We start from the raw sequence: 24704 nt of genomic DNA, 5'->3' as shown, positions 1-24704 counted from the left end.
ACAAACTTATGAGTAATGTACTACTTCTTCGCTTATTCACACATACAAGCACTTTATTGATTTTCACACAACCGATTCCACCATGAATCATGGCGTACGGTGATTTGAGAACTGAATGGGAGGTGGCCTAAACAGCAGCAAAAATCGAAGGTTGCTGCTGATTGTTCGAAAACAGTAGTGGACCTTTTGGCACTGCTTGCAAATCTTCAGCTCTTTTGGGTTTGCATAAATTGTGGTCCAGCCCAACAATGCTTCCAAAGGGAGCTTGCCTACACCAGAACGCGAGTACTTAGGGTAGCAGTGGGATTTTTTCCAACACAGTCGTACACCACATGTTTGTTATGCCCATTCAGTTAACTATCCCAATTTGTGCAGTGCACAAACTGGCATTCTTCAAGCGTCAGGCATTGTCCCAGGCATTTTGTTCCACAGCTTGCAAGCTGTTGGACAAAAGGGTGACAATAAACATCAGGTTTTTGCTAATGCCGTTGGACCACATATGAAAATGACCAATAGACGCGCGAATTCTAATGCACGGATAGACATTTTTGGGAGAAGTAGGTAACAAACGTCAGTTTGGTCGAGCGCGATCACTCAGTAGGAACGAATGACGTCAAAGCCGCACTTGAAGTCACAGCTAGACTGGTTGAAGGACAACGCAAGCCTGATATAAGCTTTTTCTGAACACAGAATGTCGGTTGCGCAATCGAATCCCGGTGGTCCCAACAATCGACAGTATCCTTACTCTCGAAGCGCATGACTGGTTTGGAGTGCCCAGTAGGTTAATTGAAAGACATTTACACCCATTAGCAAACAAATTTCGTTTTACGGGGGACTCAACTTATTCCTAGCTTAATATCTCATTTAGGATATTCTCCCACTCAGTGTGATGCACTTGACAACCTCATGTTTCAGTGGAGACGATATTCGAGATGATTTTTTGACAAAACACTACATAATGAACGATGGATTCAGATGGGGTTAATTTGAGTCACCCTTTAGCGCCAAAATAATTTGCACAAGACAGTAGTTTGCGGAGCGCTTCCACTTGTAGTCTGCGCCTACCTCGTGAGTCTCCAGGAAAGCGAAACCGACTGTAGTTTGAGAGCATTTTCAGCAACCTGGTGAGTAGTATATTATACCGTGGGCTTGTTATTTTTTCCACTGGGTGATCCGTTTCTACAGAACTTGACAAACAATTCGGCCTTCCAGGGATTAGTTAGACAGAGTCGTGTTCGCGTTCGTATCTGAAAACGCCTTGTCTTTTCACCAATGTAGAGTGATGGATAGAAGCATTTGAATGATTACATTCAGAAGCTGGTAATAGCTTTTTAGCATTCTGTCTTTCAGATAGAACGTGATACCAAGAATGGGGCTAAAACTCAATCACAGACTAACTGCGTGATATATGTAGTCACTAATATCCGGTGCTCTTTTCGTAATCAAGACTGTAATCAAATGTCTCTTTGGAAGGAAGCGCGTTTCAGCCCTGTGGCGCATATCATCGGTCGTAGATTCTCAGTATCATAATTTGACTTTAAAATACTGTAGAAATCCATTGGTGGCAAACACCTATTCTTCTAGTATGCACTTGTCGGAAAATCCTTCTACGGCCTGCTCCTTCAGAGATCGTATCAAGTTGCGTTTCTGTTCGGGTGCTTCAAAGCTGTTAAAGCCCATATATTTCTCTGTTTATGTTTGTTTTCTATATGCTGAGTATTTCCGCACCAACACCAAAGAATTCCATTCGGCAATCGTGTTGAAGTCTCAAGCTAGGGCTGAAGTAATTTGGAAGACTCTGAGATAATCATGGAAGTGACACCATATTTCTCTGCCACGCGACAATTTTCTACGTATCAATGGTAGAGTTCACTTAGTGAACATAATGGCCGGATATTTAATTTATGCATGAGGAAATCTGCAGAAAGTCGGCATGCCATCGCAACACCAACTTTCTGCTGGTTTATATCATTATCAAAGCTGAAATGGATGTTGTAAGTATAGGTAGCCGCAGTCCCTTGCGATTTAAGAAAAGAATCCCGAATCTTGAGTAAGCCGTCATTGTCAGACACAATTCTGTCGACATTAATGCGGTCCACCTGACGGAGTGGAATTAGTGGTAAAATCGATACTGAACTTAGTGTGTCATTAGCTTGAATCTCTCCGGATCGATAAACATGGCTGCAACACTACAAATTAATTTTTGAGCAGTAAGTACCGTCTGCGGTTTCAAACCGGTGTTTCCATGTTGTTGCCGAAGTTTTACGTTGGATAAATCGCACCATTGCTATACCGTATGAGCAACCTTTGGAAAAAACATTTTTCATGCTTCTTTCCTTCATTTTTTCGAAGCAGGAACTAAAAGCGTATCATTAGCTGAAAGCACAATGCCAGTGCAATCTTTTTCCACAACTGTCCGCGAAAAACTCATTCATCCCGGGTAAAAAAGATGACTGAAAAGGGCATAATTGCAAGGCGATTGCGCAACCACCCATATGCTTCCTCTTACAATAGCTGTCGTGTAGTGTTTCTGGTTCGTTAGCCTACGGGGGCAGCTGATAACACATACGGCGATATGTCTAATCTACTGGCCCATGGGGACACAAATGGGAATGCGGAAAAGTCGCAGAGCAGGTGTTTCTAAGTTACCTAGCATCTTGTCTTGCATGCAGTGGACAGAACATATCCTTATCAGCGTCGAAAGATTATCTTTATTGCTAATTTAATTTGACGATGGTAGACTAAGCTGAACCACGCAGCAAGGAGGGAAAGAAGGGTTCGGAAGGGAAATACTGACAGTTTTCTGTCCCGCACAGCCTCACGCGAAAAAAACTGTGGACGTCGCGTGAGAAGCAACCTTCGTGTTTAGAAAATCGCGCACTGATTGGCTATCATCTAGTTCTTTTCGTTCAATATTTTAATGAATTTCAGTCAAACTGGGTTGAACGGGAAACGTCGAGAGTGACTGACTACCGTTAGTCATCGGCTTTTGAGTGTTAGGACAACCCAGAAGTCTCACTTTCTCCCAGTGATAGTGCACTGTAGCGATCCACTTATTCAAATATGCATCTTTTCATCTCCTCAGCGGAAGTGTGCACAAACGGCCTAACTTTGCAGCCGAGTAGTCCAACCAAAAAGTGCTGCATAACGCTGGAAAACAGTGGGACTAAGATTCATTCTTAATATGAAAATATAAATGGAAACTAAAGTGAACTATACTCTGTCCACTTACCCCTGGGACTACTTTCATTAGTACATCCACATCTATTATCTTGTTTACTCCACAACCACGAACATCGCCTACCATTTCACCAGCACCTACTTCTCTGCTTCGCTAAGGGGAGAGTATTTGCAGAGGTCACTCATCAGATCACGCGCCACAAACACTCAAACCATGTGACAGTTCCTGTCCCACTTGCAACCTCAGCCAACAACATGTACAGTAAAACTTCTCAACCATTTTCGTTTACGTGGCTACCACTTGCGTCACGCGCCAGGATTATGAACTTCATTCAACACATCAGGTCAAGTTGTATTCATGTTCGTGCAAGTAGCAAACACGAAGGGACACCGCTCTCTTCACACTGCACATAATAAATAGGCATACAACTAGACTCAACACACATTCGCGCACGCGCAGGGAGCAGGGACTCAACCACTCTCAACAAGTCCATGGACTACTATGGAATACGTGTAGCAGCCAAACTGCGGAGAAACCATATTCCCGCCGTCCGGACTTTCACCAAGGAGCTCTCACAGACGACAAAGTCCCTCTTTTGACTTGCTCCCACTTTTCATTGTATTTATTTTCGTACGTGTGGCATCTCACGATTGTCAACTATACTAAAAACCCTTATCAGTGCATATACCTTCTGATTTGTGTTATGGTCATCATCAGCTGTGCACTAATAACTCATATGCAAGCAAATTTAGTTTTTGCGAGAGACTCCCCTGGAACCCAGCTGAATCTGTCGTTTGTGATTTTTCCGGGCAACTGAATGTAGCACATTTCAGAATTCTGGCGGCTTGGAGTATTTCGGATTGAACGGTACAATATTCTGTCATTTGTTCTGATACCCTTGCGAAAAGTGCGAATCCGTAATAGAGGTATTTTCTCCAAAAATGTTTCTTTTATAGCTTTAAAGCTAGACTATCATCTCTTACCCTCCAAACATATCTTACAGAGATTAAACACATGACGTGACTATCTGCAAGTATAGAGCGGAATTAAATTTCCGAAAAACTTTGTGTTACCACGTATCCTACTGCATTAAAGTTGCTAGATATCAGGGGAGACAAGTGACATGTATGTGAAGGGGTGATGCTTGAACATTGTGTGAGGAAACCGAGATGGAACTTCTGAAGTCGATTTGAACGTGGGGAAAGGCAGACAGTCTATAGCAGTGAAGCATCAGTGTCAACAGTGATATTCCTGTCTTTGATGCTGATGATGAGCTCCTTGAATCATCATTCGCTTCAGAATGGGATTCGGTAGTAATGTTTTTTGTGATTAGGGACAGCATCTAGCAGGTCCTTCGAAGTTTGTAACAACACTGCGACTGGCTGTTATCAGCACTGTTTCTTTATGACAGTTCTGCCGGGAAGTTCTGTCTGATGGTATTGCATATTTATGTATGTAGTGCATATATTGTGTATGTACCCTTAGTGTCTTAGTCTCTAAGATGAACATAACTGGTCAGTAGTTCTAAAGACGTTTCCACCGAGTCCATAAATCAGAAGCCACTTGGCCGGTAAAACCCAATTGTAATACGTCGATTATCAGTAGCCTAGCAAGGGCCGAATCCTCGTTGACTAGGGCGCTACGGGATTTCTGAGGAAAGTGGCCGATCAGCGACCTTCATACAGACGACTGAGTTGAAGGGTCTTGAAAGTAGCAAAACGTGAGCACTGTTCCACAGACTACTGGTGAAAGGAAAAAGGCCTTCGCTGCGTTGTTTATTAGAAAACACCAACTGAACAGTTGCAGACCATTGGACAGGGAAGCAAATCGCACATATGCATCTTGTTTACAAAAACTGAACGTCCATTTTCTCCTTGAACGCGTCTTCCTGAACTTTCTTGGATGTTCATTGACTGTTACTCAAATGCAAGCATATGCTACAAAGTGGATCCACAAATTCCGTAATAAATCTCACTTTTCAAGAGACGCGAGGCGGATTTACGAGAAAACATACCACTCGCGTCCCCCATCAGTAGGAGCCACCGTTACACTGGTATGTCGTCAGTAGTCGCAGTGCATGTTATGAAAAAAGTGCTCCAAAACACAATCAGTCATCAAAACAACGGAGGAAATTGCACGCAACCTTTGTGCTGTGGCCCTCGGAATAAATCACAGTTGTTGGTTGTGTCCAACCACTAACCGACCGCTACGCACCACTACGCTCCCCAATAACCACTGGTGATTATCATCTCGATCGGTGATGAAACGTTTGCAATCGAATTGCCCAGCTCAGCGAACAAGCCAACGACCTTCATCTACGCTACCTGAGCTACCGACATTTTCCTCTATAGAAAATCACAGTTGTGCTCAGGTATGAACCATTAAGCCAATCAAATGAGTTTTTCAAAGGTATGATTTTCACGTCAGTTTCCAATGAGGAATAGATCAGTGTTCGAACTCTAACTAGATCCACCCTCATCAAAATATGCTTTTATGTCCATGTATCAGGAAAAGATGAGAAATAATTTGATGCCCTCACAATTAACGGGCCAGCGTTTTTTTCAAACTGTACCTATGAATTCTGCTTCTGTTTTTTGCCGTCACTGCAATCAAAGCAAGTAATAATGCTGTCAACATTCGTTTCACCATCCCTGGAGCTAGCTGGCATGGCAGAGAGCCACTGGATAAAAATCGACTAGAACCTTCTTCCTAGATGAATGACACCCTTCGTTGGAAGTTAGGTTTCAAATCTGTAGTATTCTTCTATAAATTTGATTCCGTCAGAGTTTTGTTTTATTTACCCTTCCCAGGGTTATACAGTTATGACTGATAGAGCTGAAGCATTGGGTTAGTTATTGCTCATATGAAATAAGGACATTGCGTGTATGGACGTAATACACTACTCATAAGGTTGTTGAAAATCCTTCGACAGCCCGCCACCGGTTTCTCCTTCTTGTGCATTCTTGTCCATTCCAAGATGTCTATCAAAGCAGGCCTCAAAATCCCTACATGGCTGTTAACTACATGTGGGTTAGCATTCTGTGATTCCACTGCATCGGGAAATGCTTCAAAACTGGTGCCAAAATACATTGTAGTACAGTCATTCGTTCTGTCCAACAGTACTACCTTAAACCCAGACTCAAGGTGCCCCAAAATGTGACAAATTAATAGTCTAACCACCAATACAGCTGCTTGAAACTCTTAGCATAGTTACTGGCTTCAGAGGGACTACCCTTCGTTTTATCTTCGAAAAGCTATGATGCGCCTGCTCGACGAAAAGAAAATGGCGTGAACTCGGATTCCACGACATCAGCAACTAATCTAGTATTTTTCTATTCCCCGATAATTATCATTATCGTTGCTGTATGGATAGGCCATTCCATTTAGTGGTTCTTATATAAACCATGTTGGCTGATGGCTACTCTATCATATTGCATTCGCATGTGTGAGTCATGAATGTGCGAGAGAGCGTAACAAATAGAGCAGTGAAGTGGAAAATTCTACGATTCTACAATTCTTCCTACGAAAGTTGTTGTTCCGAATAAAATTTCGTATATACTTCAATACAAACACAATACTGTTGGAATAATGCAGAATCTGCCACCCTCTCACATCCCTGCCGATGAGCCTGGAATGTCTCTAGAATATGTGTTTTCCAAATAACAGTAGTACTATTGAGGTGATCGAATGGCCTAACAGCTAGAACATAAAACATGATGAAACTCAAGTTCACTAATAATGTTTCACATCAGCCTACAATGCACAAAACAGTGTACGTAACACAAAAGAGAACAGACTTGCTTACACGGGTAGCGCTTGATCAACTGGACTAGAAGGAACGCGTTGTGTACCAGCCCGATTGCAGCCAGAAAGCGTATAAGAACCATGGAATTTCGGACATATCGCCGAAACGAGTTGTATTTGCCGTGCCTCACGCACTATTCACATTTCTTTGTTCAACTTTTATTCCAATTATCATAATTTAAAACGACTTTCCAAGTGCCCGACAGATTAGTTAGTCACCGACAATGATTTGCGGGCCGCGTCCCTGTTTCCCACCTTTCCTGGTGTTTGGTGCTCAAGCTTGTCCGTGTTCTCCAGCCACGTATCTTACGGAAGCACATTAGTCAATCAGATCTTCATATTTGAATACTGACGTGCGTTTGATTATTTCCGTATTATCCCCAACTTGGCATTGCGCATGATGACATAAGCTGGATCCAAGCTGAAGCCTCCACAGTGAATTTGCATACCTTTAAGACGATACCACCTTTAAGCCTGAAAGCCACATGGCCACTCCGTAGATGTGTGAGGAAGAATAGAGGATTGTACCAGCACGAACAGATATAATGCATGAATTCATCTCAACTGAACAGAGTAGCCACGCAAATGGATTATGTGAATGCGTGAAGTGCGCATTAAAATTGAAGAATTGGCCAGTACTATCTAAATTGACTACTAAAGGCGCAGACCAAAAACCATTTGGAAAGAGCGTTTTCTCTCGTGAATTTAGATGTGTGGTGTAGACAGCTAGTCTTTAGTTTTTTATGAGAATAGCAATGTGACTTATGAAAAGGTGGTTAATTTTACGCATCAGCCTCTACCGTGAAGCTGAAAATGCATTCTGCGATACAAAAAGCAACCAAAAAACTGTTACTATAAGTGGGTGGTCGTTGCTAAAACTGAACGCCGAAAAACGGCTTTTCTTTTTTGACATACTGCTGGTTTCATTCAGACTTCAATCAATCATCTAATCAATAAGGCTAAAATTTAGCTGCCTCCCCATTTGGTTGCGTCACCAAATTCATAGGTTTTCTACAGGTTTCTACTGCCCGTTGGAAAAGATGTCAGCCGAAACCGACCAAACCATGGCATAATAAAACCAATTGTTGTATAAAACAGAGCGAAACTACTTCTAAGGGGAAAACTAGCAGAAAAATTTTTTCATCCACTCAGGAGTGGCTTTCGTCTTCCCAAAACACTTAGGAACCAACCCTTTAAAAGTCAGCCAGCGTGATGGCTTAGGGTCTGTCAAATTTTCTCTCATACAGTACACGCTCCACGCAAAAACGGTGTGGGACAATTTTTGAACACCCTCAAGTGTACGTCCTTGGAAATGTGTATGCATCGGGTTTCCTCTCATCCGCGCACCTAAAAAACAATGGGGGAAACGCACGTACATAATAGATCCGGGTTGGGAATTAGGTTTGACTGAAATGTTCAGGCAGATTCGGACCAACGACCAAGCTGCCAGAAGTGCAAGACCATGGGTTCACTTTAAACTTAGGCATAGGTTTTAGGGTATAGGTTTAAGGTATAGGTTTTAAGGCATAGGTTTTAAGTAACGGTCCGTAAAACTTGATGGGCAATTCCAGCCAATCAGATCGGTCTTAAAATCAAAACCAGCAAGTGTAAATCATTTCAGATGAACTTATTGTGAAACTAACCGATCGAGTAAAACAATCGTTGAGAAACGGGTTATAGCGGTTAGTCAATACGTTGAGAGTTCTCCCGCGGTTGTGTGTTAATTCACTTAGATGTATTCCATAGTGTATAACAAAAGACAAGTGATCATTTGGGAACCGTATTTTAGCTTTTGCAACAGGCCTATGCTGGCCGAATCCCAATCATTCACAGTGACTGAAGACCGCGAATGTTATGAAAAGCTGTACAATCGAGATTTTACTACCCTGCCCGATAAGTAACACCAAACAAGACGGTTAACCTGGATCTTCTTCTAATTTCAGTCTCGAAAAGAACCAGACTGGAACTGTTGTACAAAAAGTTTGTTTTCAGCCTCCATCAGGTTAATAATGAATTGTACGAACGGAGAGCATCATTAGATTGATTTTATTTCAGGCCAGTTTGCAACTGCGCTAAACTGCTCCTCAAATCAGGCAAACCACTGTTTTATCATCCCCTCCATTTCTGAAAAAAAGAAACGTTCACTCAAAGAAACCATTGTTCGCTTGCTTTCCTGATGTTCCTCATTATGAATCAAGTATCCTGCTTATCAGTAGCCAACCAAATAGGCGTTAACAGCCTTTGAATGAGTTTGTCCTCCTTTTAGGCGAGTGAACTTAGCATTTTTAGCGAGAGTAAAGTAGTTCGGTCGTTAACAGCCTTTGAATGAGTTTGTCCTCTTTTTAGGCGAGTGAACTTAGCATTTTCAGCGAGCGTAAAGTAGTTCGGTAGAAGAGAAACCAGAAGTAGAACAGCCTAACGTCCTTCCAAAAACCGTATAGTGACAAGCGCTCAAGCACAAACCCAGGATTTTGTCCGGTAATTCCCAATTTGCTTTGGCTGTGTTGACCTGGCAGATAGAATTCGGTCAAGCCCATAGATAAGAAGGTCATTCACTGCACACTGGCTGTTTTGTTGGTTCTTTCTTAATTACTGTTACCAGGGCAGGTCCATAACGCAGTGGAAAAATGAATTGCCAAATTCTTCCCAAGAAAGTGGTTTGTAACTGAAGGATAGACTCTTATCACAATGTGAAAAATAGGACTTATGAAAAATGCCTCTTCCTCCGAGATTTTACCACGACGATGGGTTTACACTGAGGGAGAGAGATACTCTGATGACATGTGTCATCAAGCGATATCTCATCAAAGGATGCCTGGACATTTTGTTATGGGTGCTCAAACAAGGCGCCTGTTCGCTGTAGGTTTCGATCTGCAAAACAAGTTTTTATTCGTCAGGATGATCAGATAAAGTGACAGCTTCGTTTTTCGGCTTCAGCAAGCTTACTTGTCCAAAGAGGTTTTATACAGGGTTGTTCCGAAATTTATATAATGTATTTTGATAGAATTTATTGTGATTCCGTAAGAAATTGCAAAGTATCCGGATAGAAACTTGACGTATACTTGATGTAGTTTGCGGCCTGTAGTATCCGAAGAGTTGCATACCTTTTGGAATATTACTGTAACTTTCACCCTTTCTAAAAACCCCATCAGGGCACTTCGGATAGCTGTAGTTTTAATGAAACATAGTCAAAACGTCAAAAACCGGCAACATGTTGAGAAAGCTATCCGTCGTGCCGACACGGCCGCGAAGCCAAGTAGGTCAAACCATCGAACGCAGAAAAACTTTAGCCTACTCTTTGTGGTGAGAAGCCAACCTCCAAAGCCAGGAGGATTCGATCTTGGGATGTGTTCTGATACCAGCAATAACTTGCAAAGGCTATTATTGTATTTAATCTAACTGATAGGGTACCATGAGAGTGAAAGCGGTTGGAGAGATTTAACGAGCCAAGTGAAAAAGAAAGGTCATTGTCACGTTCACATCTTTTCATCACACTGACTAACATTCATCAATCCCTGTCTTTCGCACAGCTGGATTTCCCCAATGCTCTAGATTTTGCCCAAAATGGAAGCGTTCTGTTGCAGGTATCCCATCGTCAACGTCACGTGAGGGCAGATCTAAGCTGTCAGTGGTAGATATAACCCTCTCAAAAGCGAATCATTCGTCTTTCAACAATTTCTGATCTGTCCAACAGCATGTGTTTCCTTGCTATGAGGCTAAAAATTCTAAAAGTACTGGCACCCCAGTGGGCATGAATACCATTGTTGCGTCTCTCAATACTGGATAGATACTGTTGAATCGATAGACGAAAATAATCCATTTTCCATGGCGGTTGTTGATTGAAACATGTTTGCATCAACATGACTAATGCAGCACAAGCAATTGACCACTCTCCTCCAAGCTTCTGCTGATCAAGTGCAACGAGCCAATGGGACTAGTTCTTTGCACGTGACCTGCATCTCGTTTGGTCAGAAAGCATGCAGAAAGCTTGCATAAAGTTGCCCTGAAAAGTGCGGTAATCAAAATCGTTCACAAGTTCGTATGCAACCGGAGCACGACGGCATCAAGGCATGATAAGGACAAATTCCCACATTTGAATTCACGTCACTGTCGTTAGGACAATTCCACAACCCCCAAAACCGCCAACAATTATCCTACAGGTCGCAAGCTTCTGTGACTTTACTTGACCACCATGAAGCCCTGGCAGAACCATCGTTCAAGTCGTTCAGCGAACGTGCCATCCCTTAAGCATGAACAGTTTCACTTGTTCACACGTGATGATTCACTTGCATCCAATCCGTTCTGGTGGAGTAGGGTAACACGACTCTTTGCTCGTCTAAAAATTCTAAAAGTACTGGCACCCCAGTGGGCATGAATACCATTGTTGCGTCTCTCAATACTGGATAGATACTGCTGAATCGATAGACGAAAATAATCCATTTTCCATGGCGGTTGTTGATTGAAACATGTTTGCATCAACATGACTAATGCAGCACAAGCAATTGACCACTCTTCTCCAAGCTTCTGCTGATCAAGTGCAACGAGCCAATGGGACTAGTTCTTTGCACGTGACCTGCATCTCGTTTGGTCAGAAAGCATGCAGAAAGCTTGCATAAAGTTGCCCTGAAAAGTGCGGTAATCAAAATCGTTCACAAGTTCGTATGCAACCGGAGCACGACGGCATCAAGGCATGATAAGGACAAATTCCCACATTTGAATTCACGTCACTGTCGTTAGGACAATTCCACAACCCCCAAAACCGCCAATAACTATCCTACAGGTCGCAAGCTTCTGTGACTTTACCTGACCACCATGAAGCCCTGGCAGAACCATCGTTCAAGTCGTTCAGCGAACGTGCCATCCCTTAAGCATGAACAGTTTCACTTGTTCACACGTGATGATTCACTTGCATCCAATCCGTTCTGGTGGAGTAGGGTAACACGACTCTTTGCTCGTCAGATATCCGGAGCTGTACTGTTAGTAGGATATGCGCTAATTGTGAGCCTTAATAAAAGCGATGCCTCAGTCCCTTGTTTCCATCATGCACCCACCAGAATAACTGTGCTAGGACGGGAAAACTGTTCCATGGAGTGCGATGTGAATGCAAATTCCACAAAGCCTTGCAACCGACTACAACATCCACATTTGCACAAAGCGCCAAGATCAATACATTTTGTTGCACCCGAGGACCTTACGCTATTTAAATCAGATGAATAGGTCGCGATAAATGGAGAATAGTAGATGTCATTAGGCACGTGCTCAGACATCCCGAAAAAGTGTTCCCGAATGATTCTCGAATCAATACGCCAGTTGATCATATCCAGGAACCAGATGGCATTAAATCCTACCTTAAAAACAGTGCACCATTACGGCTTTTTACGCTTAGTACACCAAAGAACGGTAAACATACACTATATACCTAATGGCCTAAGTACACCAGATACAATCGTCTTTTCACGCCGAAGGCATTTGTCAGTCGTTTCACCCGCACTAAGGGGAAAAATAAGACTGATTTTGAACTTTCAATTCCCAATATTGTCTTCCGAGCTTGGTAAGGAGGTCACCAAGAAGCGAAACTTAGTTTTAATCCGAAGGTAAACATGGTGAAGTGGATGAAGGCCGAAGCAAAACTTTAGCTTGATATCGTTTTGAGTGCAGGGTTGTTTACAAAGGAGAACCGTTATCAGCTCGGGAGTGCCTTTAACCTCTACCATTGATCTGTCAAAGGTTTTCTGATTAATGCGCTCACTCGATCTTCACTGTGACGAAGCTATTCTCGTCAGTGGCATCTAAGAGGCACATTCCTTTCGAGAACCTGATTTTCGACTGATATGCGCTGTTTTCGAGAAATACACTCATCTGCAAATCAATTTGGTTTTCACGGGAGACTCAATTGAATCTCTCGTTTATGATGTTCTCCAGCTGAATGTGCTGCACACAGGCCGCCTCATGATTCAGTTGGCACGATATTCGAGATATCAAAGTATATTTTCATAAAGGAAACTACTCACAAGGTTGCAGATGAGTGTATTTCTCGAAAACAGTGCTATTTGGGTTCGAGTAGATCATAAGGTTGACGGAAACTCGGGGACTGCGCCTACCTGATGAGCCCCAAGAAGGGCGAAACCGGTCGTGGGTTGTCAAAGAGTTTTCAGCAACCTTGTGAGTAGTTTCCTTTATGAAAACTTTGACGCTCGCTCTGTTTTTTGGTTCAACCTGGTTCTACCTGAAAACCATGGTAATCGAGTCAAGCGCTCTGACATGTACTGGAAAATAAAATGGTAGATATGAGAAGCATGCGTATTTTTCAGGTATTTTGTAGGGCCAAACACGGTGATGTGTAATAAATGCACTTGCTCATCTATTGTTCCCAAATTTTTGGAACAAAGTAAAGCGATCGTCTCGTCTGGGACAAAATGGATTGTTCTGAGATGACATAACCGGTCACACAGTAGAATCAACCCAATTCAGATCACCTGACCTAATAAGATTGCTTCAAGGTCACATGAGATTTGGCTCAGCTCGGATTCTACTTCCAACAAGTATTATGCAAGCTATCATCACTATACAGTTTCTTTTTCGAGTTGGGGGACTGATGGCTCATACGTAATCGGATTTCGCCGTTTTCAGTGACTCACTGACCGGTCACAAGATACCAAGATACCCACAAGATACAACTATACGGAATATCTGTGTCACACGTGAGGCTAGCGACCGACACAAATGCGTGAGGGGAAAAAGCAGAAGACGTCCGTGATTGAGGGACCCCAAAAAGTGTGTATTTGTGCCATATAACCTAAAGGATCGACAATTAATTTAGTGAAGTCGTATGGAATGACAATCATTCTGTCTAGTGAGCTTTGGTCGAGTGTCCATAATATGGATGACCTGACAGTTGTAGGGTGAAACTAAGACTGAGTTCAAGCTTACTGTGAGTTGAAAAGAGGCTCAAAAAGAACTCAGTATATATAGACGCAATAAGGTCTTATTCTATTTTTAAAACAAAAGCTGTGTTAGTCCCAAGTTGAAAAACTACTTCGATTGACAAATCTGAAAAACATTTCAGCAACGTTCAATCGGAGTAAACCTACCGGGAACAACTAGATGCCTGACACGAATTAGGGCGTTAAAACAAAACAACACTGCTACATAAATTTGCGAAAACAAGTGAAATCGGATGGAGATTTAGGGGGAGATCACCAGAAAAAAAGCAAGAATGTGTCCACTTTCAGAATGATTTCATGAAAATTCATCTCACACAATTACCAGGTGCGTGGGTGGAATAGTGGTTACACGCTCGCCTCGCATGTCAGATGTCTGGGGTTCAAATCCCGGCACGGCCACTAGATATGCACTGCTGATGAGCTCTAATAAGAGCGAAACTCGAGTCCAGTGCCTTCCTTTGGTGTGGACTCACCGGAATAATTACGCCAGAACGGGAACACGGCCGTTCAAGCGAGAATGGTGTGGCTATGAACAAACATACCTATCCCGCAAAACCCCAAAATGTATATAATACTCCGTTTACAACTTTCTATCCGCGTGGGAATCATAAACTTGACTGCTGCACTTCAAAGGTGGGCATGAAAGAAATGATACCACCATAATTATAAACGTGTCTTATATATGCTGATTCGTTAATCTGTGGTATCTGCTGCTGACCCGCTCCAGTGCCTAGTGTCGGAGAGAAAAGACTCACAGAAGGGAACACAACAGCTGTATTCCGAACAAGCGAGTGAGTGAGAGAGCGTGAGCGAGAGCGAGTGCAAAAGTTACAACGGCCCCACGCTACTTAAAGGGCACTTTCTGACATTGATCCAGGCTGTCTGATAGGCGTTAGTAATCACCCATCAACATCGATCGTGCCTCTGTGAAAGGTGAAAAGCCTGAACGCTGATCACATTCGGTCGTGCTTCTGTGGCCGCAAGAACACTCATCAGGTCTTGCTGAATTGATTGAATGATTGACTGGCCTGGATGCTTGCCGGCTTTCCAGTTGAGTTTTTGGTGGAGCAGTAGGTTCCGGGCGTCCTAAAGTTGCTTTCAGGAATCTGGGCTTCCTGTTACAATGAATGTTCAACTGTGTGAAAAAACGTTAATGTTTAGGTACATTAATTTAATTCGGTGTTTGGTACGGTGATGTTCGTGGATGATTCAGTACTGACTATGCTCTGTCCCCATAAAATGCAATGAATACGTTTCGCGCAAGATGGTGCTTTGGGTAACGCTGAAGGCGAGAAGCTTCGTACACAGGAGACTACTGTTCCTCTGGCGGCCGAGCATCATTCAATGACAGCATATCGAGCAGGGACGGCTGATGCACGGATGGTCCTAGTAATGAGCCACAAATGAGCTCGAATGTTGCACCAATTGAAACATGAAGCGGCTTTTCTGCAGGACATTCAGTTGAAGAACATCATGAACGAGTGATTCATTTGAGTATCACGTGGAAACCCGGTTGATACACAGATGAGCGTATTTGTCGATTAGTGACATGACATTTACAGCCAGGAACACGATCATTGTTATTTGTTTCACTCAACAGTTGATGACTGGTTAATATACCTTCAGACTAAAATAAATCGCAGTGGAAAGATCAGTGATTCTATGGTTTTTAGACCATGTTGGTTAGGTTCACAAATGTTCAACCGCACAGGGGACTAGAATTACGACAGCCATTCGGATAGGCAATGAAGATGACGGATCATAACCAGTCCAAGAGGGTTAGGTTAAGAGGCTGAGAGACAGATTTTGTTGGGCAATAGCTGCTTAGTCGAGTAGTTGAATCTAACCTATCCCGAAAGGCTAAGTGGTACTGCACGGCTCCTTCAAGCTTATCCGTAGTCACAAGCAGGGAGCAACTCCCGGAACTTCACGGAAGTTCAACTCACACGCAGTGGTCAAAGACAACAAAATTCTCTTCACAGCTTCTTCGACTTAGAGTGACGCCAACTCAAAATGACGTGTCAAAAACTTTTTTTTTAAAATGTCTTGACAGAGAATAAAAATGCACCCGTAAAGATGTCCACATGCAAACTTAAGGGCCCGACAGCCTCAGTTCCTGCAAATCCACGCGCTACCTGTGTATGTTTACCTGTCCTCATATCCAATGTCAGAAAATGCACCTCTGTGTGCCAGAACACTATACCTACCAGCTTTTCATTTCAAAAAAACGGACAAGGACATATTTAATATGCATGTTTTAACAAACGGGAGTAGATTTTCTCTAGTCCCACCTATCTATCTGCGCGGCTCCAGAAGAAATGCGGCCATTTACCCTATATGTTGCAATCAGTCTTACAGCCAAGCCAACCGCGACAAAGCGTGACAAAACGGAATCAATACATCAATGCTTCGTTTCATAGTTCGTGATAGTGACGCTTTGCTTGACAAATGTTGCTGCAACGCGAACGTTAAGTGCAGCCAAAAAGCATGATGTGATGTGTCTTCGGTCCGTTAAGGGCTTTTCTGCATGACTGAATGAATATCATAACCAAGATGAGGATAGAACGAGTGTGCACTATTTGACTTGCATATTACGATGGATCCAACCAGAACTTCCAAAATAGATCTAAATGCCACCATTTTCTTATTCACCCTACAGCCTCCCATCTGAGCGTCACTCCTACTCCAACATGTGCATACATTAGGGAAAACGGGCGGCCCCTGAATACCAAAAGCGGATGTATGCACGGTAGCCACATAGACTGAATGGAGGTACACTTTGGGAGTACAACTGGGAGAACACAAATGTCTCTTTCACAAATTTCTCAGTGGTTACATATGTTGACCAATGTGCACATCACACCCGCGTATAAGCCAATAACTTTTCAGGAGACCTATATTGCGTGTTCCAGACCACAGATCTGGTACACACAGCTTATTTTCTGAAGGTGGTCATTGATTAAGCAATGAGTTGCGTCTATCTGGTGACGTATATTGTCACACAACCCTTGACTTTAAGTCAGTAGTGAATCAGAAACCCTCAGTAGGTTCTTCAAGTAGGAGTATGTAGGCAAAATTAGTTGATTTCTTGTAGTCGTATAGCAGGTAGAATGGGGGAAACGATCAATCATTATTTCGAAATAGGCACGAAGATGGTCCATGATGTGGTTAAATAACAAAATGCGTGTTCAGATCTCTTCGTTTCTTTTCATGAACATTCCAGGTAAGTTATTTGGAATACTAGAACGTTATCTTTCAAAGCAACCTTGTGGACTGTTACGAGAACGATCGAGATGCGAACATCAGAAATCAGGCCTTGAATGTTGTAACTGCGAGATGTAGAAACAAGATGAATGTGCAAACAAAGCTGTATAACAGCCGTCCCTTGGTTTGTTTGCTGAAATTCGCTGATGGTTAACCGATGTTGCGTCAAGAGTAGAGGAGATATCGGCTGGATGGGCAATTCATCCGGTTGATTTGCATTCATATAGCCACTAGAAAGCTTGTATGTTCCTGAGAAAACTCAACTTGACCAAATCAACAGAGCAAGGTGAGAGCAAACAAACTTCTGGAATAACCGCAAGAAGCCAACAGCTACTCCACTAGATAAATGGGAGAGGAACTATCCATTATCTTTCCACTAAACGATATGAAAAATTTTAGGTCGTACCCCAAAAACGAAGATCACGGATATAAAATCATATGATAGCCCAACCAATAATTCGCGGAGGCTTGGTACTGAACGGAGAAAGTCATCAAAAGACACCAGAACAACCTCTTAAAGCCAGAAAGCGGCGTGTGTGAGTAGTGTGTATGAGTAGTGTATCTACTCGAGAAATGGGACTGGTTGTTGATCAGGAAGGAGTTGATCTGTTCACCGAGTCCGCTGTTTGAATTGCACCGTCAATGCGCGTTCGGATGAGCAAGGCCTCCGATTCTGCTTGCGTTTTGAAAACCTCATTTCATTACACACAGCAATTCGACGCCAACAGCCACATACAGTTTGTCAGAATGATGACCATCGTCTGACGAACGGCATGAACCATCCAAAATTAAAACTAAACTACTATACTCAAACAACGAATACCGAATTGAATATATCGAACAAGGATCAGTCATTCGACGTGCTTGTTGTATTCTCACGAAAATGCAGCACTGCGTCCGATCAACCCATAAGTTGTGCGTGTTTCTGAGGCAAACACGGACGACATCACTCTGCGCGGTTGTTACGTAAATGCACGAGTATTGTTCAGTGGAAGATAAAACTGCCGCGCTTTAGGAATTTTCACGTCCCTCGTAGATTGCAAACTAACATACTGGCCACCCTCATTCTTTCCTATTGCCCGGCGATTTCGCTATCCAATCGGCACACAGCCGAACTATCTTTTTGCATGTAAAACAAATGAACCATTCATTTATTCTGTCACTTGGATACCAAAAAGAATAGCTCGAGTTTCTGTTACGTAAGTGGGCGGAAGTTTCCAAGTGCCTACAGAATAGCGGAACCAGTGGTGGGGAATTTAGCTCACCCTCAAGCAGATAGTCGGTTTTGGTCGGTTCGATGACGCAACTCTGAATAGGAAATCCATATCAGATTAGCCACATCAGTTTCCCTGATCAAACGCTTTGTTCTCTCAAGGTTGCTTCCGATTGTTTGGGTCTGTATGGATCATTTACATGTATTACTCGCGCTAACTTCCGGGCCCAGTACACGTATCGCTGGCACCGCTGTTTTCAACAAACGCTGTCGTTTAAGCTCACGTTGTCCGACCTCGCTTCTCATCCTACTTATGACCGAAATCGATGAAACTTTAGGTTGTGTACTACGCTTCCGGTCCTAATTGAGGCGAAGCAGCTGTAACACTGCCCTCTATTTTTGGTTGTAGTCAGAGTTGAAGAAGCAAGACCGGGTCGATTCCTATCATGGACATTTGTTGTCACTCAATAAGAATCGAAGACTGTGCTGTTTGCAGAAATGTCTTTAGTTCTTGTAGGGAGAGCTTCACCTGTGCACCCTGAGGGCTGTAACTGAGTTTGAAATCTGAGTTCAGTATGCTGTTTTCAACAATAATGAGCAGCAACAACGAAACATTTGCGTACTGTTTGAACTACCTGGAGACTAATGACGATGAAACTGTATGATGGCGTCAATCATTTTGTTTTGCCAAAAACATTGTTACACTGAGGTGGGTGAATAAAATGCCATCTCCTCTGATACAACAGCATCGTTCACACAATTACTGTCGCCAACGGAACGAACTTAGAATGGAGGTAAATGTCGCTTCCAACCGAGCAGGTAGTCTCATTCTAATTCAGACTCTCATTTCTGACGGTACTACAACAAAAGTGGTTCGTTTTCCACTAGAAGTGCTTGTGGTGGGCAGGCACTTTTAATATTGAAATGAACTCGGAAAACGGCAGGAACTTTAGCGTCCTTAGTGGCAACTCACTCTGTCCGGCACGGCCAGAAAGACGCTGATGAGAGGTGAGTAAAGTAGTGAGTCCTCGGCTCTCAACAAAAATGAAGCAGTGCAACACGGTTTTGGGCCTCGTGTGAAAGAGAATGTGCACAAAAACCGTGAACTGCTGCCGAACAGAAGCTCAGATCGAGTCCCTACAAAAAAGAAGTGATTTGTGCACGACCCGGTACGCGTCCACTCCGCCACTCGCGTAGGCGAGATGCTTTTGTTGTGCTTTATTCAAACGATTATATTTTTCTTTATGAAGATGGTTCACCAATCCAGGTTTGCTCACAAGGTGTTTCGGCAATTTCTTGACCTAGAACGAGGTGTCTGTCTGTCTGTCTGTCTGTCTGTCTGTCTGTCTGTCTGTCTGTCTGTCTGTCTGTCTGTCTGTCTGTCTGTCTGTCTGTCTGTCTGTCTGTCTGTCTGTCTGTCTGTCTGTCTGTCTGTCTGTCTGTCTGTCTGTCTGTCTGTCTGTCTGTCTGTCTGTCTGTCTGTCTGTCTGTCTGTCTGTCTGTCTGTCTGTCTGTCTGTCTGTCTGTCTGTCTGTCTGTCTGTCTGTCTGTCTGTCTGTCTGTCTGTCTGTCTGTCTGTCTGTCTGTCTGTCTGTCTGTCTGTCTGTCTGTCTGTCTGTCTGTCTGTCTGTCTGTCTGTCTGTCTGTCTGTCTGTCTATCTATCTATTTATCTGCTTGGCTATCTATCTATTTACTGATTATCTAGCTATCAATGTTTTTTTGTTTCAGGGTTAACACGATACCACCCGATTCAGGCCATAGTAGTTCCTCAATTTCAGAAGTAGTGCGTGCAGAACAGCTTTGAAATAATCAAGTGGATGGCTTCTAGAACACTGCGGTCTCTAGTATGATATTTGCCTAATCGATCGACCAAGTAAACCAGGGGACATAATCCCTCATCGTTTGGGTTGTTGGGCAAGCTTATCACATCACTCGTGCGTGAGCACATTCATCTCTACAGACATCCAGCTTGCGCTTGTGAAGTAGCGGTATCACACTCGTCCGGCATAACTGATGCAAAAGATTCAACTCCCAGCTCCGCCAAGAATAGGCACCATTTATTAGCTCTAATGTGAGTGACTTTGACTTGAATCCACAATTTGTTACGTGCATTTTCAGGCTGCACTACAGAATCGGCTGAAATAAAGCCACGTACACACCCAATATCATAGAGAGCCCAAACCGTCTGACTGCCTGTTCTTCGGTGTTTTCTCCCATTTGCTAATCTCGTAAAGTCTGTTCTTTAGTAAATTCGCGCTGTCTTATGGCCCTTATTTGTATCACTCATCTGTTTGTCATCGATCGACGCCTTAACCCTTATGCCAGCTTAAGTGACTTTTGATCAAAAGTTGCTGGATGTGTTGCCGTTTATCGTCCTAAACAGTGGTTGTACACTCGATGGTTTGCTTTATCAAATATTTGAGACTCATCAGCGTATTTCCAGCTCAATGTATATACTTTTTTAGTTTTCTCAGCCTCACCCTGTAGCTGACAGGTTATTCATAGTACCTATAAATCCCAGTTTCGACAGTCTCGAAACATTAGCAAAGCAGTATACGGTAATTTAATCGCTTCTAAAATTAATTGTCTCTAGCTGGGTAATTTACGACAGTTTTATGTCTCCACTAAGTTGAGATTCTCTGTCCCCACCAAAATCAACATTTCCATCCGGGAAACCTGTGAAAATGCTGAATGATAGACAGGAAACTTCTAATGGCAGGTGTCAAAAATGGTGAACTGTGAAGCGTATTTAAGAGTGAAAGTGGCAATTTCGTTTCGAATAGATTCGAATATTAGAGTGACGTTACGGATAAGTTATGTGAATTATGAGAAAACGTATTCATCAAACTATGAACCACCACGAGTGATATCTGTCTGCAGCTGGGTGACAAAAATCAACTGGATAGAGCTATATCACACAGTCGCATCAGTGAACCATTTGGTTAACATTTCTGCCACTCGTACGCATGAGGAACTGATTCACACGCGTGTCGGAGGGACAGATTTGCGCATCAGTGCCGCGGTCAGCTTCCGTTTGGCGTTGATGACTGTCATATTCCGCAGAGACACGCGTTCTGTAGTTCACCGTCTCCTTCCCCCGGTGTTACCAATTGTCCACTGCCACATGTTCCTATACTACTAATAGCTCATCAAATGGATTGCATCTTCCAGAGCTGTCGTACGTAATTCATTTGGCAGTGACTTTAATCAAGCCCAAATATGGCAGCTAAGCTAATTCCTATGAGACAGTAAATTATTTTAAACAATGGAGTGCCTTGCCATAAAACACATAGCACTTTTCTCATCATCTTTACGTGACTGGTGAGAACTCAGCCGTCCTCAATTGTTTCCAGTATACTGGGTCACAGTACGAAGGGAGTTTTTAGCTATACGTATCCTCCTTTGAAAGCTCATGGAAATCGTATTGCCGCGCTAGCTAGCCTGACTGTGAGAACATCCACCTGTTTGATATCTACCAGTTTGATAATTAATTCGATGGCTCATCTGCTCAATTTCTGCTGTTTTCGAAATTGTGAAAACCGTTCAACTGTGTTGAGGCAGTGTAGTGTGTTCCAATGAGGCGTGAATGGATACACCGATTGACAGGAGTGAAGTTGAGCCAGAAAGAAGCTGCCACAGAAGTGGGACACTGAAGCAGTACTTCTTGTCGAAACAACCGCTAACTTGATCACACTCTGCAAATGTGGTTTGATGGAGAACAGTTTTGTGAAGCTTCATCTAATGAGCACGGAAGCACTCATTGGAATCAAAAAAGCTTCACTGTTATTTTGAACAGGCTGAAGCGGATGAAGATGCAATAGAAACTCGCTGCTCAAATGGAAGTACTTTAATTTAGTTTGGTGAGCCATGAACTGGTTGTTTTTGCAATTGATCAATCCCATTCCGGCCCGAACGACAGAGGTTCGTCTGCGTGAGTCCGGGTGTTAAACAAAACAAAGCTAACAGCAATCATACCCCCAAGGAGTGGTTTCACTACGAAGTCCTCATGATTGTAAGTATCGGTAATATTCCCATGTATACATATAACTGATTAGGTCAAAAATGAAGAGGATACCGATGGAGTTTATGGCATAATTAATGTGCAGTTTAATGGGCAAACTGTACACCAACTTCCTAGCATGACAGGCATGTAACATCGGGGAAACTCGGAACGACGACTGAGGGCATGATCTCACGTTCACAATGTGACCTCTAGGGGTGCTCACAGCGCGCATGTCATGATGTAGCGATGTTGCTGTCGTTGAATTTCGACGGGCATGGCAACTCTGCGCAAGTCATTTTGAGGCTTCGAGTTAAACGCATTCTTCTAGAATTCGCTATAATGGTTGCTTTTCAATCTCGCGCCAATAAAGTCTGGTCAAAGTTTATTTAGTCAGGATTGGGGAACAACTACCGGGACTAACCGCTACCACGTTTACACAGGTCCGGTTGACAGAGCTAAACAAAATTTATAGCTTAAGCCTAAGGAATCACACACACACAACAGGTCACCACATCTGAATGGCGATCACACGGGCTCATCTGGCAGAAATCTATCCAAATTGCGGACATACTGATCATATTGATAGCGAAGAACAGGAGATTTATTTGGGAAATGGGAGGGATTAGCACTGTGTGGAAATCCATACATGGGAGGAGTTCTGTTTCACGCGATTTCATCGCCTGTAGCTTTGATAATCCCGTGAAAATCAAGGTGATTTATTTTTTCCCGTGCTTTTCCTCCGAAACTAGCCTTAGGTAGGCGTGCCGAATGGTTGTCAAGTACGCGATACCTACCGCTCGTTCCCGTACACTGACTCAAATAAATTAGAACGCGAAAATGTTGTGGCCAGTTTGATGTTTTAGAACTCCAGAGAAAAAACTACGTCCTCAAAGCCGCCGCCAACACTAGTTTAAGTTGTGTTTGAAGTGCGACATTGGTAGTGAACTTGTAAACCTTTGCCCCCCAAACTGCAGGACACACAAACACAACCATCTCATCACTGTTCGATGTTTACCGAACCTATGCAAGATAAGCGGAACACGGTGGTAACATCCTTTACGTCTTCGTGGTACTAACCTTCATTTTGCTGTCTAACACTGCGGGAAATTACAGTGTAACACGTAGTTTCATCCACACTGTCTAGTGTTACGGTACGAGTAAGGTGACGGCATAATCTATCTCATTTCTCTTTGGATGTATGTGGCCTTTTCATTGGCGTTTGCCCATACCACACAGAGATAGGTTTGAACTGTAACAACAAAGCATCTTGCTGACCATATTGACACAGAAATGAGCACCGGTAATAGTCACCTGTCGTCAGTCAGGTGTTGAAGTTATGTCAGTTCATTTGCTCTTCAAAGTAATACGCACCTCCCTTAGTACAGCACCGTGCTAACGTTTCTGGACCAGTTCGCTAGTTTTCTCTTAAGGTAGCAACAGACAAACTGCTGGGAAGCGCTGTTGTCCCTCTGAGACTGCTTACAAAGTGAAACGGACTTATTTTCATAAAGGAAACCACTCGCAAGGTTGCTGAGAACTCTTCAACATCCCACGACCGGTTTCGCCCGTCTTGGGGCTCATCAGGTAGGCGTAGGTTGACGGAAACTCGTGGATTACGCCTACCTGATGGGCCCCAAGACGGGTGAAACCGGTCGTGAGCTGTCGAACAGTTTTCAGCAACCTTGTGAAAATATACTGCGATATCTCGAATATCGTGCCAACTGAAACATGAGACGACCTGTGTGCATCACATTCAGTTGTAGAACATCACAAACGAGAGATTCAGTTGGGTCTCTCGTGGAAACCAAATTGATTTGCAAATGAGTGTATTTCTTGAAACGGACTTAGTTCGGTTTTAGTTCTCTACGCTTGCCGCGCAGGCGGGTGTGTCCAGAAGTTGGCATAATCGTGGCTGCTAAGGTATACGTGTCTGCTTGTGTCGAAAGCGATGGTAAAATCAAGCTTTCATCTTTTGTAATTCCGCGCCGGGACGCTTACTGCCACATAATTTCTCATGCTGTCATACACAACTGTTTCTAAGGCCTCCTTATTAGGTGTCATGTTATGATTCGAAATGAAATTGAATGATTCCCAGATTTAACTGAGGACTGTTCGTAGGCTCACCAGCTCCGAATTTCAGCCTCTGCTCAAAAACGAGTAGGTCGATTTGAAATGGGACTTGTGACCATTCTTTTCAAGTAATCCGGTAAGCGTAGCTACATTGGAACCAGACCTGATTTCATTGGCGTTTCTTCGTGAATTAGGTTTAGTGTTTTTGTCTCAGTCGGTCTACA

General features: G+C 43.2%; 1 protein-coding gene across 1 annotated transcript; it reads right to left on the bottom strand.

The window, feature by feature from the left end:
• Nucleotides 1–15416: 15416 nt before the first annotated feature.
• On the bottom strand, nt 15417–24131 carry T265_14988 (hypothetical protein; the record flags this gene model as incomplete). Its single annotated transcript, XM_009176094.1, has 2 exons — nt 15417–15556; nt 23894–24131. Coding segments are annotated over 2 exons (375 nt in total), but the record flags the coding sequence as incomplete, so codon positions are not given.
• Between the last annotated feature and the right edge of the window lie 573 nt (nt 24132–24704).

The sequence above is a fragment of the Opisthorchis viverrini genome (assembly GCF_000715545.1).
Source record: "Opisthorchis viverrini unplaced genomic scaffold opera_v5_316, whole genome shotgun sequence".
Taxonomy (NCBI): domain Eukaryota; kingdom Metazoa; phylum Platyhelminthes; class Trematoda; order Opisthorchiida; family Opisthorchiidae; genus Opisthorchis; species Opisthorchis viverrini.
This window is presented reverse-complemented; position numbering and strand designations above follow the sequence as displayed.